This window comes from Panthera uncia, chromosome B1 (genome assembly GCF_023721935.1).
Source record: "Panthera uncia isolate 11264 chromosome B1, Puncia_PCG_1.0, whole genome shotgun sequence".
NCBI lineage: Eukaryota > Metazoa > Chordata > Mammalia > Carnivora > Felidae > Panthera > Panthera uncia.
In genome coordinates, this window is record NC_064811.1 from 57,161,960 (window position 1) to 57,178,976 (window position 17,017).

A 17,017-nucleotide genomic window follows, 5' to 3' on the forward strand; every position below is an offset into this window, starting at 1 on the left:
AACTCAGATGAATCCACAACTATATGGTCAATTAATCTTCTACAAAGCAGGAAAGAATATCCAATGGGAAAAAGAATGTCTCTTCAACAAATGGTGCTGGGAAAACTGGACAGGTACATGCAAAAAAATGAAGCTGAACAACTTCCTTACACCACACACAAAAATAAATTCACAATTGGTTAAAGACCTAAATGTGAGACATGAAACCATTAAAATTCTAGAGAAGAACACAAGCAGGAACCTCTTTGACTTTGGCCATAGCAACTTTTTTCTAGATAGGTCTCCTGAAGCAAGGGAAACAAAAGCAAAAATAAACTATTGAGACTTCATCAAAATAAAAAGCTTCTGCACAGCAAAGAAAATAATCAACAAAACTAAAACCCACAGAATGGGAGAAGATATTTGCACATGACATATCCGATAAAGGGTTAGTATCCAAAATCTATAAAAAACTTACAAAACTCAAAAATGAATAATCCAATTTAAAAATGGGCAGAAGACATGAATAGATATTTTTCCAAACATATACAGATGGCCAACAGACACATAAAAAGATGCTCAACATCACTCATCAGTGAAATGCAAATCAAAACTACAATGAGATACCACCTCACACCTGTCAGAATGGCTAAACTCAAGAACACAAGAAACAACAGGTATTGTAGAGGGTATAAGAAAGGGGAACGCTCTTACACTGTTGGTGGGAATGCAAACGGATGCAGTGACTCTGGAAAACAGTATGGAGGTTCCTCAAAAAGTTAAAAATAGAACTACCCAAGATCTAGCAATTGCACTAGTGGTATTTACCCAAATACAAAAATGCTAATTCAGAGGGATATATGCACCCTGATATTTATAGCAGCCGATCAACAAAAGCCAAACTATGGAGATAGCCCAAGTGGCCATCAACTGATGAATGGATAAAGAATGAATATATATATATATATATATATATATATATATGTATGTATATACATATATATATGTATATATACATATATATGTATATACATACATATATATATATTCATTCTTTATATATATATACATATATACATATGTATATATATATATATTAACTGAATATTACTCAGCTATAAAAAAGAATGAAACCTTGCCATTTGCAAGGACATGGATGGAGCTACAAAGTATTATGCTAAATAAATCAATCAGAGAAAGATGGATACCATATGATTTCACTCATACGTGGAATTTAAGAAACAAAGAAACGGGGAAAGGGAAGAAAGAGAGGCCATCAAACTCTTAATAGAGAATGAACTGATGGTTATGAGAGGGGAGGTGGCTGGTGGAATGGGTGAATTAGGTGATGGGGATTAAGGACTGCACTTGTGATGAGCACCCTTCATCCCAGGTGATGTATGGAAGTGTTGAATCACTGTATTGTACACCTGAGACTAATATTACACTGTATGTGAACTCACTAGAATTTAAATAGTTTCTTTAAAAGAAACAGTGTAAATGTACTAAAGCACATTAAGTAGAAATTAGCAAGTCAAAAGATTTTGTTTTAAATAAACTCTATCTTCAGATCAAGAAAAATTTGTTACCTGCCTAGAATACTCAGAGTTCAGTAAAGCAAACTTCATGGTTACTCACATGATAACAGATCTCTGGCAATAGGATTTGAATATAAAATACAAAGAACACTGCTGGAAAAACTTCCAGGATAGTCCAATTACGTAAATTTTTTACTCTAAGAAACTTCATTTCTATTTCTTTACTTTCAAAGATTTATTCCTAATCTCTCCTCCCAATTCTCTTTTATTGTCCTACTAGTGATTTTTAACTAGGAGTTTTCATCAAAATTACCCATTTGGCTTAGAAAACACTAACTCTTAGGCCTGTATCCCAAACACTCCTGATTCAGAAGCTCTTTCTTGACTCAGAACTTTTGCAATTAATGATCCATTTGACTGGATCACTCTCTCCAGCTTTATTCCTCACAGAATTTCTATATCTCTGCCCACATAGTATCTCAGAGATGCTTTTTCTAATCTCCTATCCCAAATATTCCCCACTTTGCCTCTTCTCTCCTTGACAGTATCTCTTCAATATTATTTATTTTTCTTCTCAGCAGTTATTACTACCTAAACTTACATGTTTATTTCATTTGATTATTACCTGTCTCCTCTTCCAAGCTCCAAGAAGGCAGAGAATTTTCTAGTGTGTTTATTGGGATTACTTCCTAAGCCTAAAAAGGCATTGTACATAGTAGGCAATGGGATCAATATTTGTATAATGGGACACACCCCATAGCTGAGAACCACTTTCCTCGCAAGTCAGCCATGCTACAAAATAGTAAAACTAAAATTTCTTAACATAACCAGGTATGATATGAGATCCTAGCAAGGACTTAACACATATCACATATATCTTGTTCAAAACATAAAAAGCTTGCCAAGAATCTAGGAATAACCGGTTATTAGTCATGCTGTTTTAGAATATAATCATATCTGTTTATTTCTGCTTTATAGATGAGACCTGAATAAATTTCAAGATCTACAAAAAAGAAAGAGTTAAAAATAAAAGAAGATGGAAGGCAACTGACTACTACTCCCTCCTTCACTGATTCAGAGGAACCCGGGGGATAGGTAGATGGTACCCTCTCCCTCTTAGGGAATTATAGCAAAATCATCTCAGGGCCTGTTCAGACTTATTCATTTGATCCTTAAACCCTCAGGGAAAAGTGCTAATTTAGTGAACTGCCTCTCCAGTATCCAAATTCCCAGATTCATATGGCAAATAGCTTTTAACTTTACCGCACTCATATACGACAAAATCATTACTATCACCAGGCAATATGGCCCTGGAAGAGATGAAATATATTTGTGTCAAAAAGGTGATTAACGTGGCTAATTTAAAATAGCAGGTAAATGAGGGCAGGGGTAGGTGAAGGGGATTAAGAGGTACAAACTTCTAGTTGTAAAAGAAGTAAGTCACATGATGGAAAGGACAGCATAGAGCAAAAATAAAGTAACAAATAATTTTTTTAAATGTTTACCATTATTCCTGACATATAAGACACTGTGTTTCAAATGTTTTCTTGATTATATTTAGACTATGAGTAGCCTGAGGTAAAATAAATATGAAATATAATTTGAATTTTCTAAATAAGTTTCTCCTCACAATAACCCTGTCTTCTCCTTCCTCTTTAGAGCTCCTTTGTGAGCACTGGACTGTGACTGCTATTCCCACCTTATCGGTAAGGAAACCAAGACAGTGAGAAGTTGCTACTGGTACAAGGCCTGTCACCTGTCACCTTGTAGGTGCTAGGCTCTCTTGCCTTTCCTCTATAGACTACTACCTCCTATGCATTTACTGATTTTTATTTATTTTTTATTTTTTTTAATATTTATTTTTGAGCAAGAGCAGGCATGGGGGAGGGTGTGGGGGTGGAGTCAGAGGATCTGAAGCAGGCTCTGTGCTGACAGCAGGGACCCCAATTCAAGGCCCGATCCCACAAACCATAAGATCATGACCTGAGTCGACGTTGGACGCTTAACTGACTGAGCCAATCAGGCACCCCCACATTTACTGATTTTTATGTATTTATTTTAAAATATTAATTTATTTTGGGGAAAGCACAAGCAGAGGAGGGGCAGAGAGAGGGGGATAGAGGATCTAAAGTGGGCTTTGCACTGACAGGCTGACAGCAATGAGCCCAATGTACGGCTTGAACTCATGACCTGCGAGATATTGACCTGAGTCAAAGTTGGATGTTCAACCAACTGAGACACCCAGGTGCCCCTGCTGAGTTTTAAATAAAGCATATAACTCAGGAGCAGTCAAATGGAAGAGATACATAGGTCAATGGATGTGGGGAGACGTGCAGAGCATATGGAGGCAGGGTATGGAACTTCCGTGCTCTTTTCCAAGGATACCGCTTTCCCAGCACCTTGATGTAATCACCAACCAGGAAGCTCCACTCTGTCTTCTTTGAATGACTACCAGTACCAGTATCATTATTTGAGACTGTTTGACACACTCAAATAATTTTAAAAATTTACCTCAATTTTATTAACATTTTAAAGTCCATTCCCTCTAGATAAAGGGCAATAATAATTCCCATCTTGAAATAAACTTGAAAAAAAAGACACCCAAGAAATGTTAACTGACTTTTTTCATGTGCTTTTATCATATCATCAAGCAGGTTAAAAGCCTTCATTTGTCATCTATATCCTCTTGCCTCAAGTCCAAATTTCTGCCTCCCAAGATTGTTCATAACCTTTGTTATTTATACTCATTTGTTCATTTACCCATTCTTTTAGTAAACAGATGCTTACCATTTAACAATTTAAGAACTTCTTTTTTTTAAACGTTTTTTTATTTTGAGAGAGAGAGTGCACATGCACAAGTAGGGGAGGAGCAGAGAGAGAGGAGAGAGAGAGAATCCCAAGTAGGCTCCACGCCAAGTATGGAGCCTGACGGGGGGCTCGATCTCACAAGCCATGAGATCATGAACTGAGCCGAAATCACGAGCTGGATGCTGAACTGACTGAGCCACCCAAGGACCTTTTTAAGATAAGAAACTATGAAATAAGAAACACAAGCTTCTCCTTAAAAAATGAGGTCAGTTTAAATTAAAATAACAATCATGAAGAAAATTACTTGGACACATAAAAGTACTCCAATAGTTCAGAAACTGTATAGTAAATATCATCTGGGATCTGGTATGGAAACTAAATTGACTAACAAGTAAACTAAAGGAAGAATGTATTCACTGACTACTCAAATAAGGCAAAGGTGTCATACGATGTTAAAAGAAACCATGTTCTTTTCTCTACCACTGGGACACATTTCTCCCCAAATCAAGGCAAAGAGGTAGATTCTTTTGCTCAGTTTTCTCCTACAGTTTCTGTTATGAACCTATATGACATGAAGAAAGCCTGTGTGTCTGTGTAGGCCTCAAGTTTGGTGAGCCATGATTTTAGGCAACCATGGGAAGTCATAAAGCATGGTTAACATAGGCGGTAATAGCTATTCAAACATTGTTAGGGGGGAAAAACCAACTTTCTTTGCCTTAAATTTCCTTAAGGCAGTTTTGTTATGATACCATTATCCAACTCTTATCTAATTGACCAATTTGAGACAGGGTAATGAGCGTGGTTATTTCACTGTTTGGGATTTAATAGTCTACAATAGGGCGATGGGGGGGTGGGAAGGAGAAGAAAGCATTTAGTCTTCAGTCTGTCATGCTTAAAGTAGTCTGCCAACTCTTATAAAGGAAACCTGAAATTATTCACTTGGAGACGGATGGGAATTATAAGTTTGTCTAGTTTAGAACAGGAGTTATCAACTCTAGCACTACTGACATTTTAGATTAGATAATTCATAAGTCTTTGTTTTGTAGGGCTGTCCTTGTGTTTTATGTTTAGCAACATCCCTGGCCTCTTCTGCTAGTGGCATTAACAACCACCCCTCCCATTTGTGACAACTAACATCCTCTAAACATTGCCAAATGTCCCTGGGGACAGAGGCTGAGACAAACTGCCCTCTGCTGAGAATCAATGATTTAGAATAAGGAAAATCTTTGTGGCTATACACTTAAATCATGTGCAATTCAGCTCACATCAATAATAAAACCATTTTCCATCTGTCTCATGACCATGTCTAGCTTTCACCTGGTTATGAACTTGGGAAGAGAAAAGGAGGAGTGTTATTATTGTCTCTGCCAAACCCCTTCCTACATCAATGACTTCAGATGCAATGAACTTCTTCAATTTTAAAAATTATTGTCTCTACTATAGTTCCATTCTCTGATGCACTATTGACTTTAGAACAAATTCTGGGGTTTGAGACAAAGACTCAGTCTATTATCTAACCTTTCTAATGGTCTTAAAAATAAAGCAGCCCTTTTGACTGTTATTAAACCTAAAATGTAGTACTTTGTTTTATTCTTTGACACCCTTCAAATTAGAATTGCTGTCTGACAAATATGCTTTATCGATTTCTACTTTCTTGTCAAAAGATTCTACCTAGAAATCTTTTATGTTTTCGTGGGCCCTTCAGAAAAACAAAATCAAACAAAGCAAAAAGGAAACAAAACACACCCCACAACCATAGAAACACAAATCTCTAAAGACCCAGTTTAACTCCCAACTTCTGATGAATTACAGAATTAATGAACATCGTATGGAGCTTTTCAAGTTTATAAACACAGAAAAGAAATCCCAGGCAGAGATGTGAGTTGCCTAAGGCCACAGAGCCAACCGGTAGCAGAACTAGATTGAAAGCCCCTGCCTCCTAAGTCCTAATTTAATACTCTCAACCCTCCACCACTTGGATGACTGTTGTCATAGCTGCCTTCTCCAAAGTCTTAACAGCATTTATAGCATTATAGCACCTATAACTCTTATAGTAGCATGTTTTTACTGCTTAACTTAAAAAAAAAAGTTCCTATGTATTTTTCTCTTTGCTTCTTGACTAAATTATAAGGTCTGTGAGGACAAGGACCATATCAAATCTCTGCCGCATGACTCCATGTATAGTTCTGAGTACCAGGAAGGAGCCTAATAAATCTATAACGACTCGCTGCCATCCCTGCTGGTAGGACAAAGCAGCCCACGGCACGTGAATAGCATCTTCTTAGGGTTTTTAAATTTTAGGTAATTTTGGAAGTAAATTTCATGTGGAAAACTAAAACATGACTGTTTCCTTCTGCATGTGTACACAGCACTAGACGAAGCACAGCGACTTATTTTTACCCATTTAATCCTCTCAGCATGCCTTGTGAGGTAAGTTCCATTATTTTTCTCATTACGTACATGGAGAGACTGAAGCAGGCAGAGAGGCTAAACAGCATGCCCAGAGTTTCATCACTTAGCAAGTGTACAAAAAGTTAACAGGTGAAGACATTCATGTAATTTACAAACAATGATCTTCCCTACACATCTATTGTCAAAGCTAATAATTTGTTTTCTGTGTGATGTTCAGTCTTCATAACAGCAAGTAGGGCCAATGAGCAAATAAAAATAATTTTTATACTGCCTTTCCATCTTACCAGGCACATGGTATATGTATATTTTATAAACTAGCACCTCAATGAACAAAAACATATTTAACATATAGGCTTAAATGTTAGTGGAAATAAAATAATGATTAATAATATTAATAATTATTCTTCTCCATTGTAATAATTTGAAATCGAATCTGAACCATGGAAAGAAGAAGGTAAACAATATAGATAACTAAAGACATTAAATTAAAATCAAAAATTGAAAAAGAGAGAATAGGCTTAGGTAATAAATTTGCTAGATCAGTAAAATAAGTATTTCATAATTCTAGGAGGTAAAGTATATAAAATGGAGTATACTACTATCTCAATTATCTCTTAAAAGTAGGTGGTTTATATACTATTTCTCCTCAATTGCTCTCTGCCAATTCACAAGGAAAAAGAGAATCCCAGTTTTAGGATGTGGACTAAATTTCCTCTGCATTATGATTAAGGCTCATAAAGGAGAAATAAAGGAAAAATTTAAAGAGCTCTTTAGTACTGTGGTGCAGCCAAGGGTTGACCATGCTTGTACATATATTACCTTCAGTTTGTATAATGTTGAAAAATATCACTCTTATTCAAAAGCTCTAGCAACAAGTATCCACCTAGGATACAAACTGATGCTATTTCATCCTTCGTGGCCCAGATCAAGGCGGGTGGACAAAGTCATGAGAGTTTTGATTATCCTCAAAACAAAATGAGAATCACAATTCATGGTATAGTTCCATCTTATTATAACTGTTTAAATTTATGATTTCCCCTTGATGACAATGGAAAACTAGCCAATTACCCAAAAGAAAATTTTGTTTCATGCTTCCTTCGTGTTTGCATTCTTGTATGTTAAATCCGGAGATCGAGATCTGAATCTAATGCAGTTATGTCCACATTTGGGATGTGGGGCAGGTCGTGGGAGTCCTCACATAGGCTGCCAAAAGACACGAACAGAACAGAAGTGAATTAAAAGATCAAAAAACCTCAGAGAGGAGTCGCTACTCACAATGTTCATCAGGGTGAGGAGGTAGTTTTGGACGTGCTCTTTGCCATGGAAGCGGACCACGGAGTCGTCCACCCCCAGCAGCACCTCAATGTTGTAATCGTTCTCTCCCGCGTGTCTGCGGCGCCTCGCTGCTTCCTTCAGCTGCTGCTCAATGCTGCTGGAAATAGTATCTACATCGTCAAGGCCTTCCAGATCCGACTCTATTAAGAAACAAAAGGAACTCAGGCATTTCAGCTTCCCCGACGGGACTTCTAACAGCTTTTTACAAAAAAGGAATCATCTGGGGGGGGTCACTATACTCCAGTCACTAAGATGCTGCTTTACAGATCGTCCACATGCATACGAGCGGACAGACTGTGCTGATTCAACATGGAATAGCAACACTGAGGGTAAAGTAATATTATTGAACAGGAAGCGCCATGGCCACACTGAATGTTCCAGACGAGAAGAGGGTGTAGTTTAGTCTTCCTCTAGCTGCATCATCAGTGCAGAGCAAAGAAAGTGGGGATACAGACAGAGCAGTTGTCAAGTACTTATTAAATACATGGAGATGATAAACGAAAAAATCATGTGTTGATAAGTTTAGAGTGATTAATTTAAGTCCCTATAATCCTAGGCTCAAGGGATGGAATTTATATCACGTAAATTTAAATTCTTTTTTTTAACATTTATTTATTTTTTGAGAGGCAGAGAGAGACAGAGCATGAGCAGGGCAGGTGCAGAGAGAGGGAGACACAGAATCGGAAGCAGGCTCCAGGCTCTGAGCTGTCAGCACAGAGCCCGATGCGGAGCTCGAACTCAGGAACCACGAGATCATGACCTGGGCCGAAGTCAGTTGCCTAACCAATTGAGCCACCCAGGTGCTCCTGTATCATGTAAATTTAAATTACTCCTTTTACCAGTAGCCTTAACTTAAAAACCAAATTAAAGCATGGCAACACAAGAGCATCTGGTGCTACAACTATTAGTCACAACATATTACTTTATTTCTTATGCGGATGGTTTTCTAGTGAATGATGCTAGGGAGACACTACAGGTCTCCACATTTGTACTGGGCATCATCTAGATAGCAGGTCACTTCAACAGCTATATATGTGACTCTGTGAGACACCAAACTAAGAAGTCAATCAGAAAATACCTACATCCAAAGAAAAATAAAAGAATAAACATTTTTTTATTTAATACAGTTGAAGCTATTTATTTTTTTTATTTTCCAAATAAATCTCTCTCTCTCTCTCATACACACACATGAAAGAGAGACACACACAAATATCCATATACATCTATCTATCTATCTATCTATCTAGAAAGAGAATGAGAGAGGCATTCTCAATTTCTAGTTATCTTGTTTATCTACTTTCAGATTACCATACTTTTGGTGAAGAAAAATGTTTTTGTGAAATGAAAAATAAAATTTATCACTTGGAAGCCAAAACAAAAGATATTTTCCAAAACTGCTGGTACGAAACTGAAAGCAAAATTCGTTTCCATTTCAAATATATATAAGCTGGAAAGGATTTTATTTTACAAATTGCCCTGATGCCTATAACAACCCCATACCTAAAAACAAGTTTGAAAGAACCAGTTCTGACTCATGGGAGTCTTACTTCATGCTTCACTAGGGCCTGTAAGCCATTTGATCGGTGTCTGACATTAACAAATAGGCATTTTCCTCTCCACCTTTGTGGTTTTAGTAAGGTTGAAGGGGGGAAAAAAAAAAGGTGTCTCTTGGCCGGGAAGATTGATGACCAAGCCCTAGCCACACGGGATTAGAAGTAGTAGAAGTACAAATTTTACTCACACCCTTTCCACTATTAAAAAACACACAGAAACACCAGAACTCTCCCTTGCAGGGATGGGCAAGGGACTACTGAGGTTTGAAAGCCATACCGTAATTCACTTTGACCCAAGCCCAAATGCTAGATCATTAGCTGGGAATTTTCTTCTCATCGGGGAATCACAATACATAAATAGCTCTCGCCGCCATCCACATCAAACAGAAAGTTTTCCTCAAAAGTTGTTTTTAAGCACTGTAACCCACATTGAGGGCAAGAGACTACACCTGCAAACAGCTTTACCTAATTCAACCTCAAGCCTTTCACACACTTGAGAAAGCGAAAGGTTGTGATAGCTAGTGTACAAACAGGAAACTCATACACGAGCTCCCAGTTCTAAAAATGGCTCTTTTTGGCAGAACGGCCAGTGACAGTGTCCAATGCAAATATAGTAGCAATGTCATCATATCATTAAGTCTGATGCATGAATGGAGAAGGCTGAATACTTATTTCAGAAAGACAGTTCATTCTGCTCTCATACACCTTTGGTTTGGCCTTTGAATCCCTCCTTAAATAGGTGGTTTTCTGGTAAGAGAAGAGAAACTCTTTTTCCATTGCATGAGGAACCTGGAAAGGAAGAAGGAAGCCTTTTTCTTTTAACCATTGCCTTGATTCGGTCAAGAATACTCCTGTCCCTATTCCCCCCCTGTGCTGTACAGTGCTCTTTCTATGATTCCTAAAGTGAGTACCGTCACACGTTTCAAAGAAAGACAGGGGAATAATTTCTGGAATTTTTTATCCATATACACCAGCATTAATTACAGACAATTCTGAGGCTGTGAAATATCTTCACTCACAAAGAAATTTTCCCAGCATGTCCACTCTGTAAGGTAACTGTCATGGGCGTTGTAATCAGACATACCTGGCTCCAAATCCTGGCAGTGTCATATCCTAGCAATGTAAATTTAGTTAAGATGCCTAGCCTCTCTAAATCTCACTTTCCTCATCTGTAAAATGGGATAATACCTAATCTGCAGAGTTGCTATGAAGGGACGATTATAATAAAGGCACCGTGTACAGTGCTTAGACATTAAGTGCTCAACAAATAGCATTCACTGTTACTACTATCGTGATGATGATTATGATTTCCCATTAAGAGAAGTCTCCTACACCTTTTATAGCTTTCTACATTTTATTTATATATGACAAATCAAATAGATATAGTGTTTTTTTTAAATAGAGGTCAGAAAAAAAATTAGAATTAGTGAAGGGAAATCTGAACTGCTAATAACTTTAGAAAGAATAAGGGTAACAATATTTCCCCAAAAGCATAACGTTGGTACAAGGAGACAAGAATCTAGAATGTTTACTTTCAGGTAAATTAGGATGACCTCCAATGGGACAAACTTGTTTAGTAGATTAAAAAACCTAAAGCAAAACTGGACACAGTCTGCTTATAGATGGTGCTGATTTTCACTCAATGCATATTTATTGAGTACTCACACATAGCAGACCCTGAGAAGCTAAAGAACCAGTTGTCACGTCTGTAGGTGTCAACTCTGGGAACCACAAAGTCGTACTCGATTATATTCAGAATGGAGCTGAGTTTGTATCATGTAGTCACAAACCATTATATAGGCTGGAATCACACAATCTCTAGTTTAAGCAGATCTAGGCCGGGTACAGAACATACCTGTGGGTAATAGCTTACACCTTTAGAAAGCTTCCGAGTTTAAAAGCTGACACATGCTTTGGCAAAATTTAAGATGCCTCTGTGTCTAATTCTACCATTATTTCTGTGCCCCATGAAATACAGGAACAGGAAAAATTAAAGGTGAGTATCATGCTAATCATGTCCGCACTCACAACACCCATCAGATCTGTTTACTGCAAAAAGGGGCGAGAAGAATCACAGAGAAGGCAATAGGCAAGTTCAGGAAGGGAAAGCATAGTTACATTTTGCATTGGGAGTAGCAAATTGGATCTGTGGTGGCACTCTGTTGGCATCCTCTTAAGTAAGTGCATCCAAGGTGGCTTGAATGGCTGTAGCTGAGTTGGACAGCAGATAATGATGGATGTGATAACAGAATCAGTGGAAAGGCTGGACATTTTTAAGATAAATAAATAAATAAGGCCCTGCAGTAGGTACAGCGTGCTTCATTCCAGAAAAAGGATGCTCATAGTACCTCTCAAATTTCCCAGAAATAACAAAGTCAGTCCTTCTTAGTACTTAGAGTGAGTGAGTTTCACTTTTTCAAACATTTTTGCAACTTACCTTTCAAGTTATTGATATGAATTAATTAACATTTTGGGAACATTTTGATTTTACCCCTTTCTGTACTCCCTACCTTCCCAATTATTGTATGTGAACTTTCAACAAAGTAATTTTACTACAAAGCCTATGTTACTGAAGGTATATAATATTTGGGGATGCATAGGTGACCAACTAAGGCAAAATAAATATAGTTATTTTTAGTGTTGAAGATAGGATTATTAGTGTTAAATCAGTACTTTGAATTTACCAAACAGATAAAGTAGAATATAGGTTGTTTTGCTGATTATGAACACTTCAGCTTAAGACATTTTCAGGATGGAATATGGCATATCTACATACCTAATCATATTTGCAGGCTATCTAAGTGTAGATTGGTGAAGTTACTCCCACCCCAAAAGAAATTCTATAGTCTAAAAAACGTCAGGAGACAAAGGCAAAATTAGAAAAGTACAAGTTCTGATCAAGTTCTGAATCTGATACAACTACATTAGGGGTTAAAAAGTAATCTCAAGCATACGGTGTCAGACTATGATAGAATCATCTCTTCTCTATCCAATCTCTCCTCCCTAAGGAGAAGAATGTTAATTTTATTTGAGGTGGTAATGAACCCAGCTAAAAGTCACTCCTAGTCTCTCTTGGCACAAAGGACCACACGTGACTAAGAATAATTCAATGAGATATAAGCAGAAGTATTGCTTATACTTCAGTGGCTTAAAATGGCTGGTATGAAAGGCTTCCCCCAAGGCTCCTCATAGGAATGTGATTCATCTTGGTAGATTAGACCCTTTGGTTCTTTACTCAGTATTCCTTCCTGCTTCCTGCAATGTAGACACGATGTCAGGCGTTCTATGAAGTAGCCCTACACTCAAGGCATGTGCTTAGTATGAAAGGGTAGCTATAAAAAAGAGATCTGACCCCACAACGACTATGGAGCTGGCATCCCAGCCCTGGACTGCCTAGCATCAGCCTTTATTACACACGGGGGAGAGCCCTTCCATCATGCTTAGGCCAAGTTTGAGTTTTCTTTTGTATGTCACTGAATCTAGTCCTAAGAGATAGGACACTGACGATAATTTTATTATGTAAATTCCTCATGCTTCCCTGCTCCATTTGGGAATGCCAGTCAATTTTTATGTGAATAAGTGGATCAGAAACTAAGGTTCACTTTACCAAAATGTCCCAGCTTTCTTTACAGCGCATCTACTTCAGAAAATGAGGAAGAAAATATTTCACAGTAACCATAAACATAGAATGAGTCTGTATGTATAAATTTAACATTCTTCATGAACAGAATATGGTTGTAAAAATGAAGTGACTGGGATGCTACCAGCTGGATTTTCCAATAGTAGGTGGAGATCCTAAGATCAGAGCTAAAAATAGGCATAAAATTCAACAACTGTCATATGTTAACATCAGAAGCAGAGAGGAATTATATTGTGTTGACCTGTTTACAACATCCAGTAGTGATTTTCCCATTGACATCTTTTTTAAAAAGTTATATTTTTATAATTCCTAAAAAGACACATTAACAGCATCTCTGTATATGGGGGCATCATTCCACCAAGATATAAAATATTTCTGTGAAAAGCAGCTGAATCCTTCACCAACTAGGAAATTCCATAATGATAGTTCAAAGAACTAGATTCATGCCAATTTATGATGTCAATTCTGAAGTTTCATTAAGTAACTGTTGCTTTTTTAAAAAAGGGAGAGAGAGACATTACCATTGAATGAATATTAGTTTCCGTGATTTCTTTTCCCCATAAGTTCTAATTCTAAAGTACATGTTTGCTTTTGTTTTCACTGACTACTTTAAGGGAGAGCATACAGCCTTTTTTTAAAATGGAAAACATCTTACCTTTTAAGTGAAAACAAAAAGATTTTCATGATTTTAGTTTATGGCCATTAGCAAACAAACAAAACAGAAAAGTCACCTCCAATACATAAAAACTTGTGACTTTTAGCATGAATCTCCTGTATGTCAGTTAAAATGTTTCAAGCTGCAAATAAAACTTTAAAGGGTTTTAAGCAATCAGGAAGCATATTTGTTGGCCTTACAAGAATCCCAGAGGTCAGGGGATTCCTGAGTTAGTTTATTGACAGATCATCAAGTAGGCACTTTCCATCTTCTCATATTCAGTCATTCTTGGTGTATAAACTTTGTCTCCAGATTGGCTTCTTCCATTATTTCAAATTCGCAGCACCAATTCCAGCATCAGAGCCAGGTACAACAAATTGTATCTTCGTGCACATCTTTCTGAGGAGTAGGCAAAAATCTTTCCTAGAAGCCCAGTACATTTAACGATATGCTTCAGTGGCCAGAATTGAGTCACATGCCCATGTAAAAATCATTCACAGATAAGAGGAACAGAACCCCACGTAAGTCTTAGTCCAATCAGAAGTCAACCCCTGTACCCAAGGCTGGCCTTCACTGAAGATCAAGGGAGAAGGCCTTGAAATAAAACAAGAGAGGGAAACAGATGTCATACAGGCAACCCACATTGCCGAATTCTCCCTTTCAGATCCTCCTCTTCCTACATTCCCTAGTAACAATCTTCCGGTGGGCTCTTTTATTCTATCTTTGTTTGTATTAATGCAGGTTGTGTTTCATTTCCCTTATTATTATTACAACCTTTTTGCCTGGAGATCACTTCTGCATTCTCATGAAAGGTACAGCCCTTCACTCCCATGGTAGGGGACGCTCATCATTGTGGATTGCCTAGCCCATTCCAACTGTTTCTTGAATAAATCACTGAAATGTCTGCGTGTGGGCAGAGTTGTCAGACAAAATACAGTATATTCTGTTAAATTCAAATTCCATATAAACAACACTGTTTAAAATATAGGTATGTCCCAAATATCACATGGGATGTAACTAATACTAAAAACTTATTCAATGTTTATCTGAAATTCAAATTTAAATGAGAATCCTGTATTTTTATCTGCTAAATCTGGCAATTCTAGGAGTGGGAGAATCTATCTTTCTCCAGGAGGTCCACATAGTTATACAGATTTATACCCACCCACTCCACCCCTATGTACTCAGTGCTAGCAGTGGGCATTGATGCAGGCATGGACAAGTACTATATTCTGTTTCTTTGACTCTAGTGATTGGTTAATGGATGGGTAAATGGTCTAAATCATACCAATTAAACTACGACCTAGGATTATTTTATTTGTAGTTACTAGGAAAGAGAAATTCCTTCTAGTAAGCTTGAAACTGGAAGAATAAAATATGGAAGCTGCTTGGGACTAGCACAGGGATAGTTGTTGACCTAAATTTAATGCAAGAAGAGGAAAGGGAAGATTACTAATGGAGAGAAGAGTTTAACGTTCCATTGATGACTTTCAGCCACTGAATTCAACCATTCTTGAAACCTTGGTCTTTTCAATTTCATGAGTCAATAAACTATTGCCACCTCATTTTCTCTCTTACTAATTAAAAAAAAATTGTTTTTGCTTACAATTGTTTGATGTTAGTTCCTAACAACTGAAACTAAATGAACCTTGATAAATAAACCCATCTATATGCTTCCTACTAGAGTCATCACTTGTCCTCATTTTCCTTCCCACTCTTCTTTAATAAACTATTCTTAGGCTACATCATCATTTGAAAAGGTTGACATGTTCTGTTTAATCTCCAAAATTAATTATTTTATTCTCTTTATCTCACTTGAAATTAAGGGCTTTGCTACCAGTGATCTGTTTCCTAGTTTGTTTCTTCTGTTGTTTACTCAGCTAAAACTTAACTTTGAAAGACAGGACAGTTTTTTAATTTCCAAATATTATCCCTCTGTACATTGAATAGCATTTTAATTACCATCTCTCTTTTCTTTTTGACTAAATCATAATCCCTCTTACTTCTGGTTGTGTAGCTGACCTCTACTAAATCCAAGAGTAGAGGAAGGAGTCCCCACACTCAGTATACTGGAGTGCATTCTAGCAATCTGACACTGCTAGAAGTTAGTTTTCTAAGTAAGCTCAAAGGAGAGAGAGAATTCCATTTCACAGATGCCAATTTCAAAGCTCAAATTATGTCTACCAGATGCCTCCTATGTGCGATTTCTTCACTTAAGACTTCCCCGGAACCCCGAGCATAGTAATTTTTTTCCATCTGGAACCAGTTAATAAAAATTAAACAAGTCATTATAGCCAACCTATGAATATTAACATTTGCCATAATATTTCCAATAAATATTTAAAGAACAGGGCGTGGGCCTGCACTGTTCTAAACACAGAGAGAATAACAGTAGACAAAACAGACATGGAGCTTGCCTGCACTGAACTGACATTCTAGAGATAAGAAAGATGAAGCAGGGTAAGAAAAGTCAAACAGGATAAGGGGAATAAGAGTGAAATGAAGAAGGCACAATTTTAGATAAAGGTGTTCAGAAAAAGATAGAAAATGGACAGTGATCTTGTAAAGTGATAGAATGAGCCACATGAATATCAATGTTATATTTATGTGATACATAGATAAGCTTTTTATACATAAATGTAAGCTTTTAATCTATATTTATATTATAGATCTCTTAGTATGAGGCTGCATGGTATAATACAGAGAAAATCACAATAAATTCAGGAATATACCAGGCAGAGTTTCCCACAAAGATCCATGGAACCTGTGAATATGAGGAAATATCACTCCTCTGATTATGTTATATGCACAGCTGAATGTAAAATAAAGGCATAGGGGCACCTGGGTGGCTCAGTAGGTTGTCCGGCTTTGTCTCAGGTCATGATCTTGTGGTCTGTGGGTTTCAGCCCCGTGTCAGGCCCTGTGCTGACAGCTTGGAGCCTGGAGCCTGCTTGGAATTCTGTGTCTCCCTCTCTCTCTGCCCCTCCCTGCTCACTTTCTGACTCTCTCTCTCTCAAAAATAAACATCAAAAAAATAAAAATAAAACAAAATAAAATAAAATAAAAGGCATTATCCAGGTGGGCCTGATCTAATCTC

At 37.2% G+C, this 17,017-nt stretch overlaps 1 protein-coding gene across 1 annotated transcript in view; it reads right to left on the reverse strand.

Moving 5' to 3' along the window:
* ADAMTS3 (ADAM metallopeptidase with thrombospondin type 1 motif 3) overlaps positions 1–17,017 on the reverse strand; it is a 258,079-nt gene that overhangs the window by 55,987 nt on the left and 185,075 nt on the right. The window contains exon 5 of the mRNA XM_049630608.1: positions 8,013–8,212. Coding sequence (XP_049486565.1) covers positions 8,013–8,212 — 200 coding nt within the window. The remainder of the gene's footprint in view (positions 1–8,012; positions 8,213–17,017) is intronic.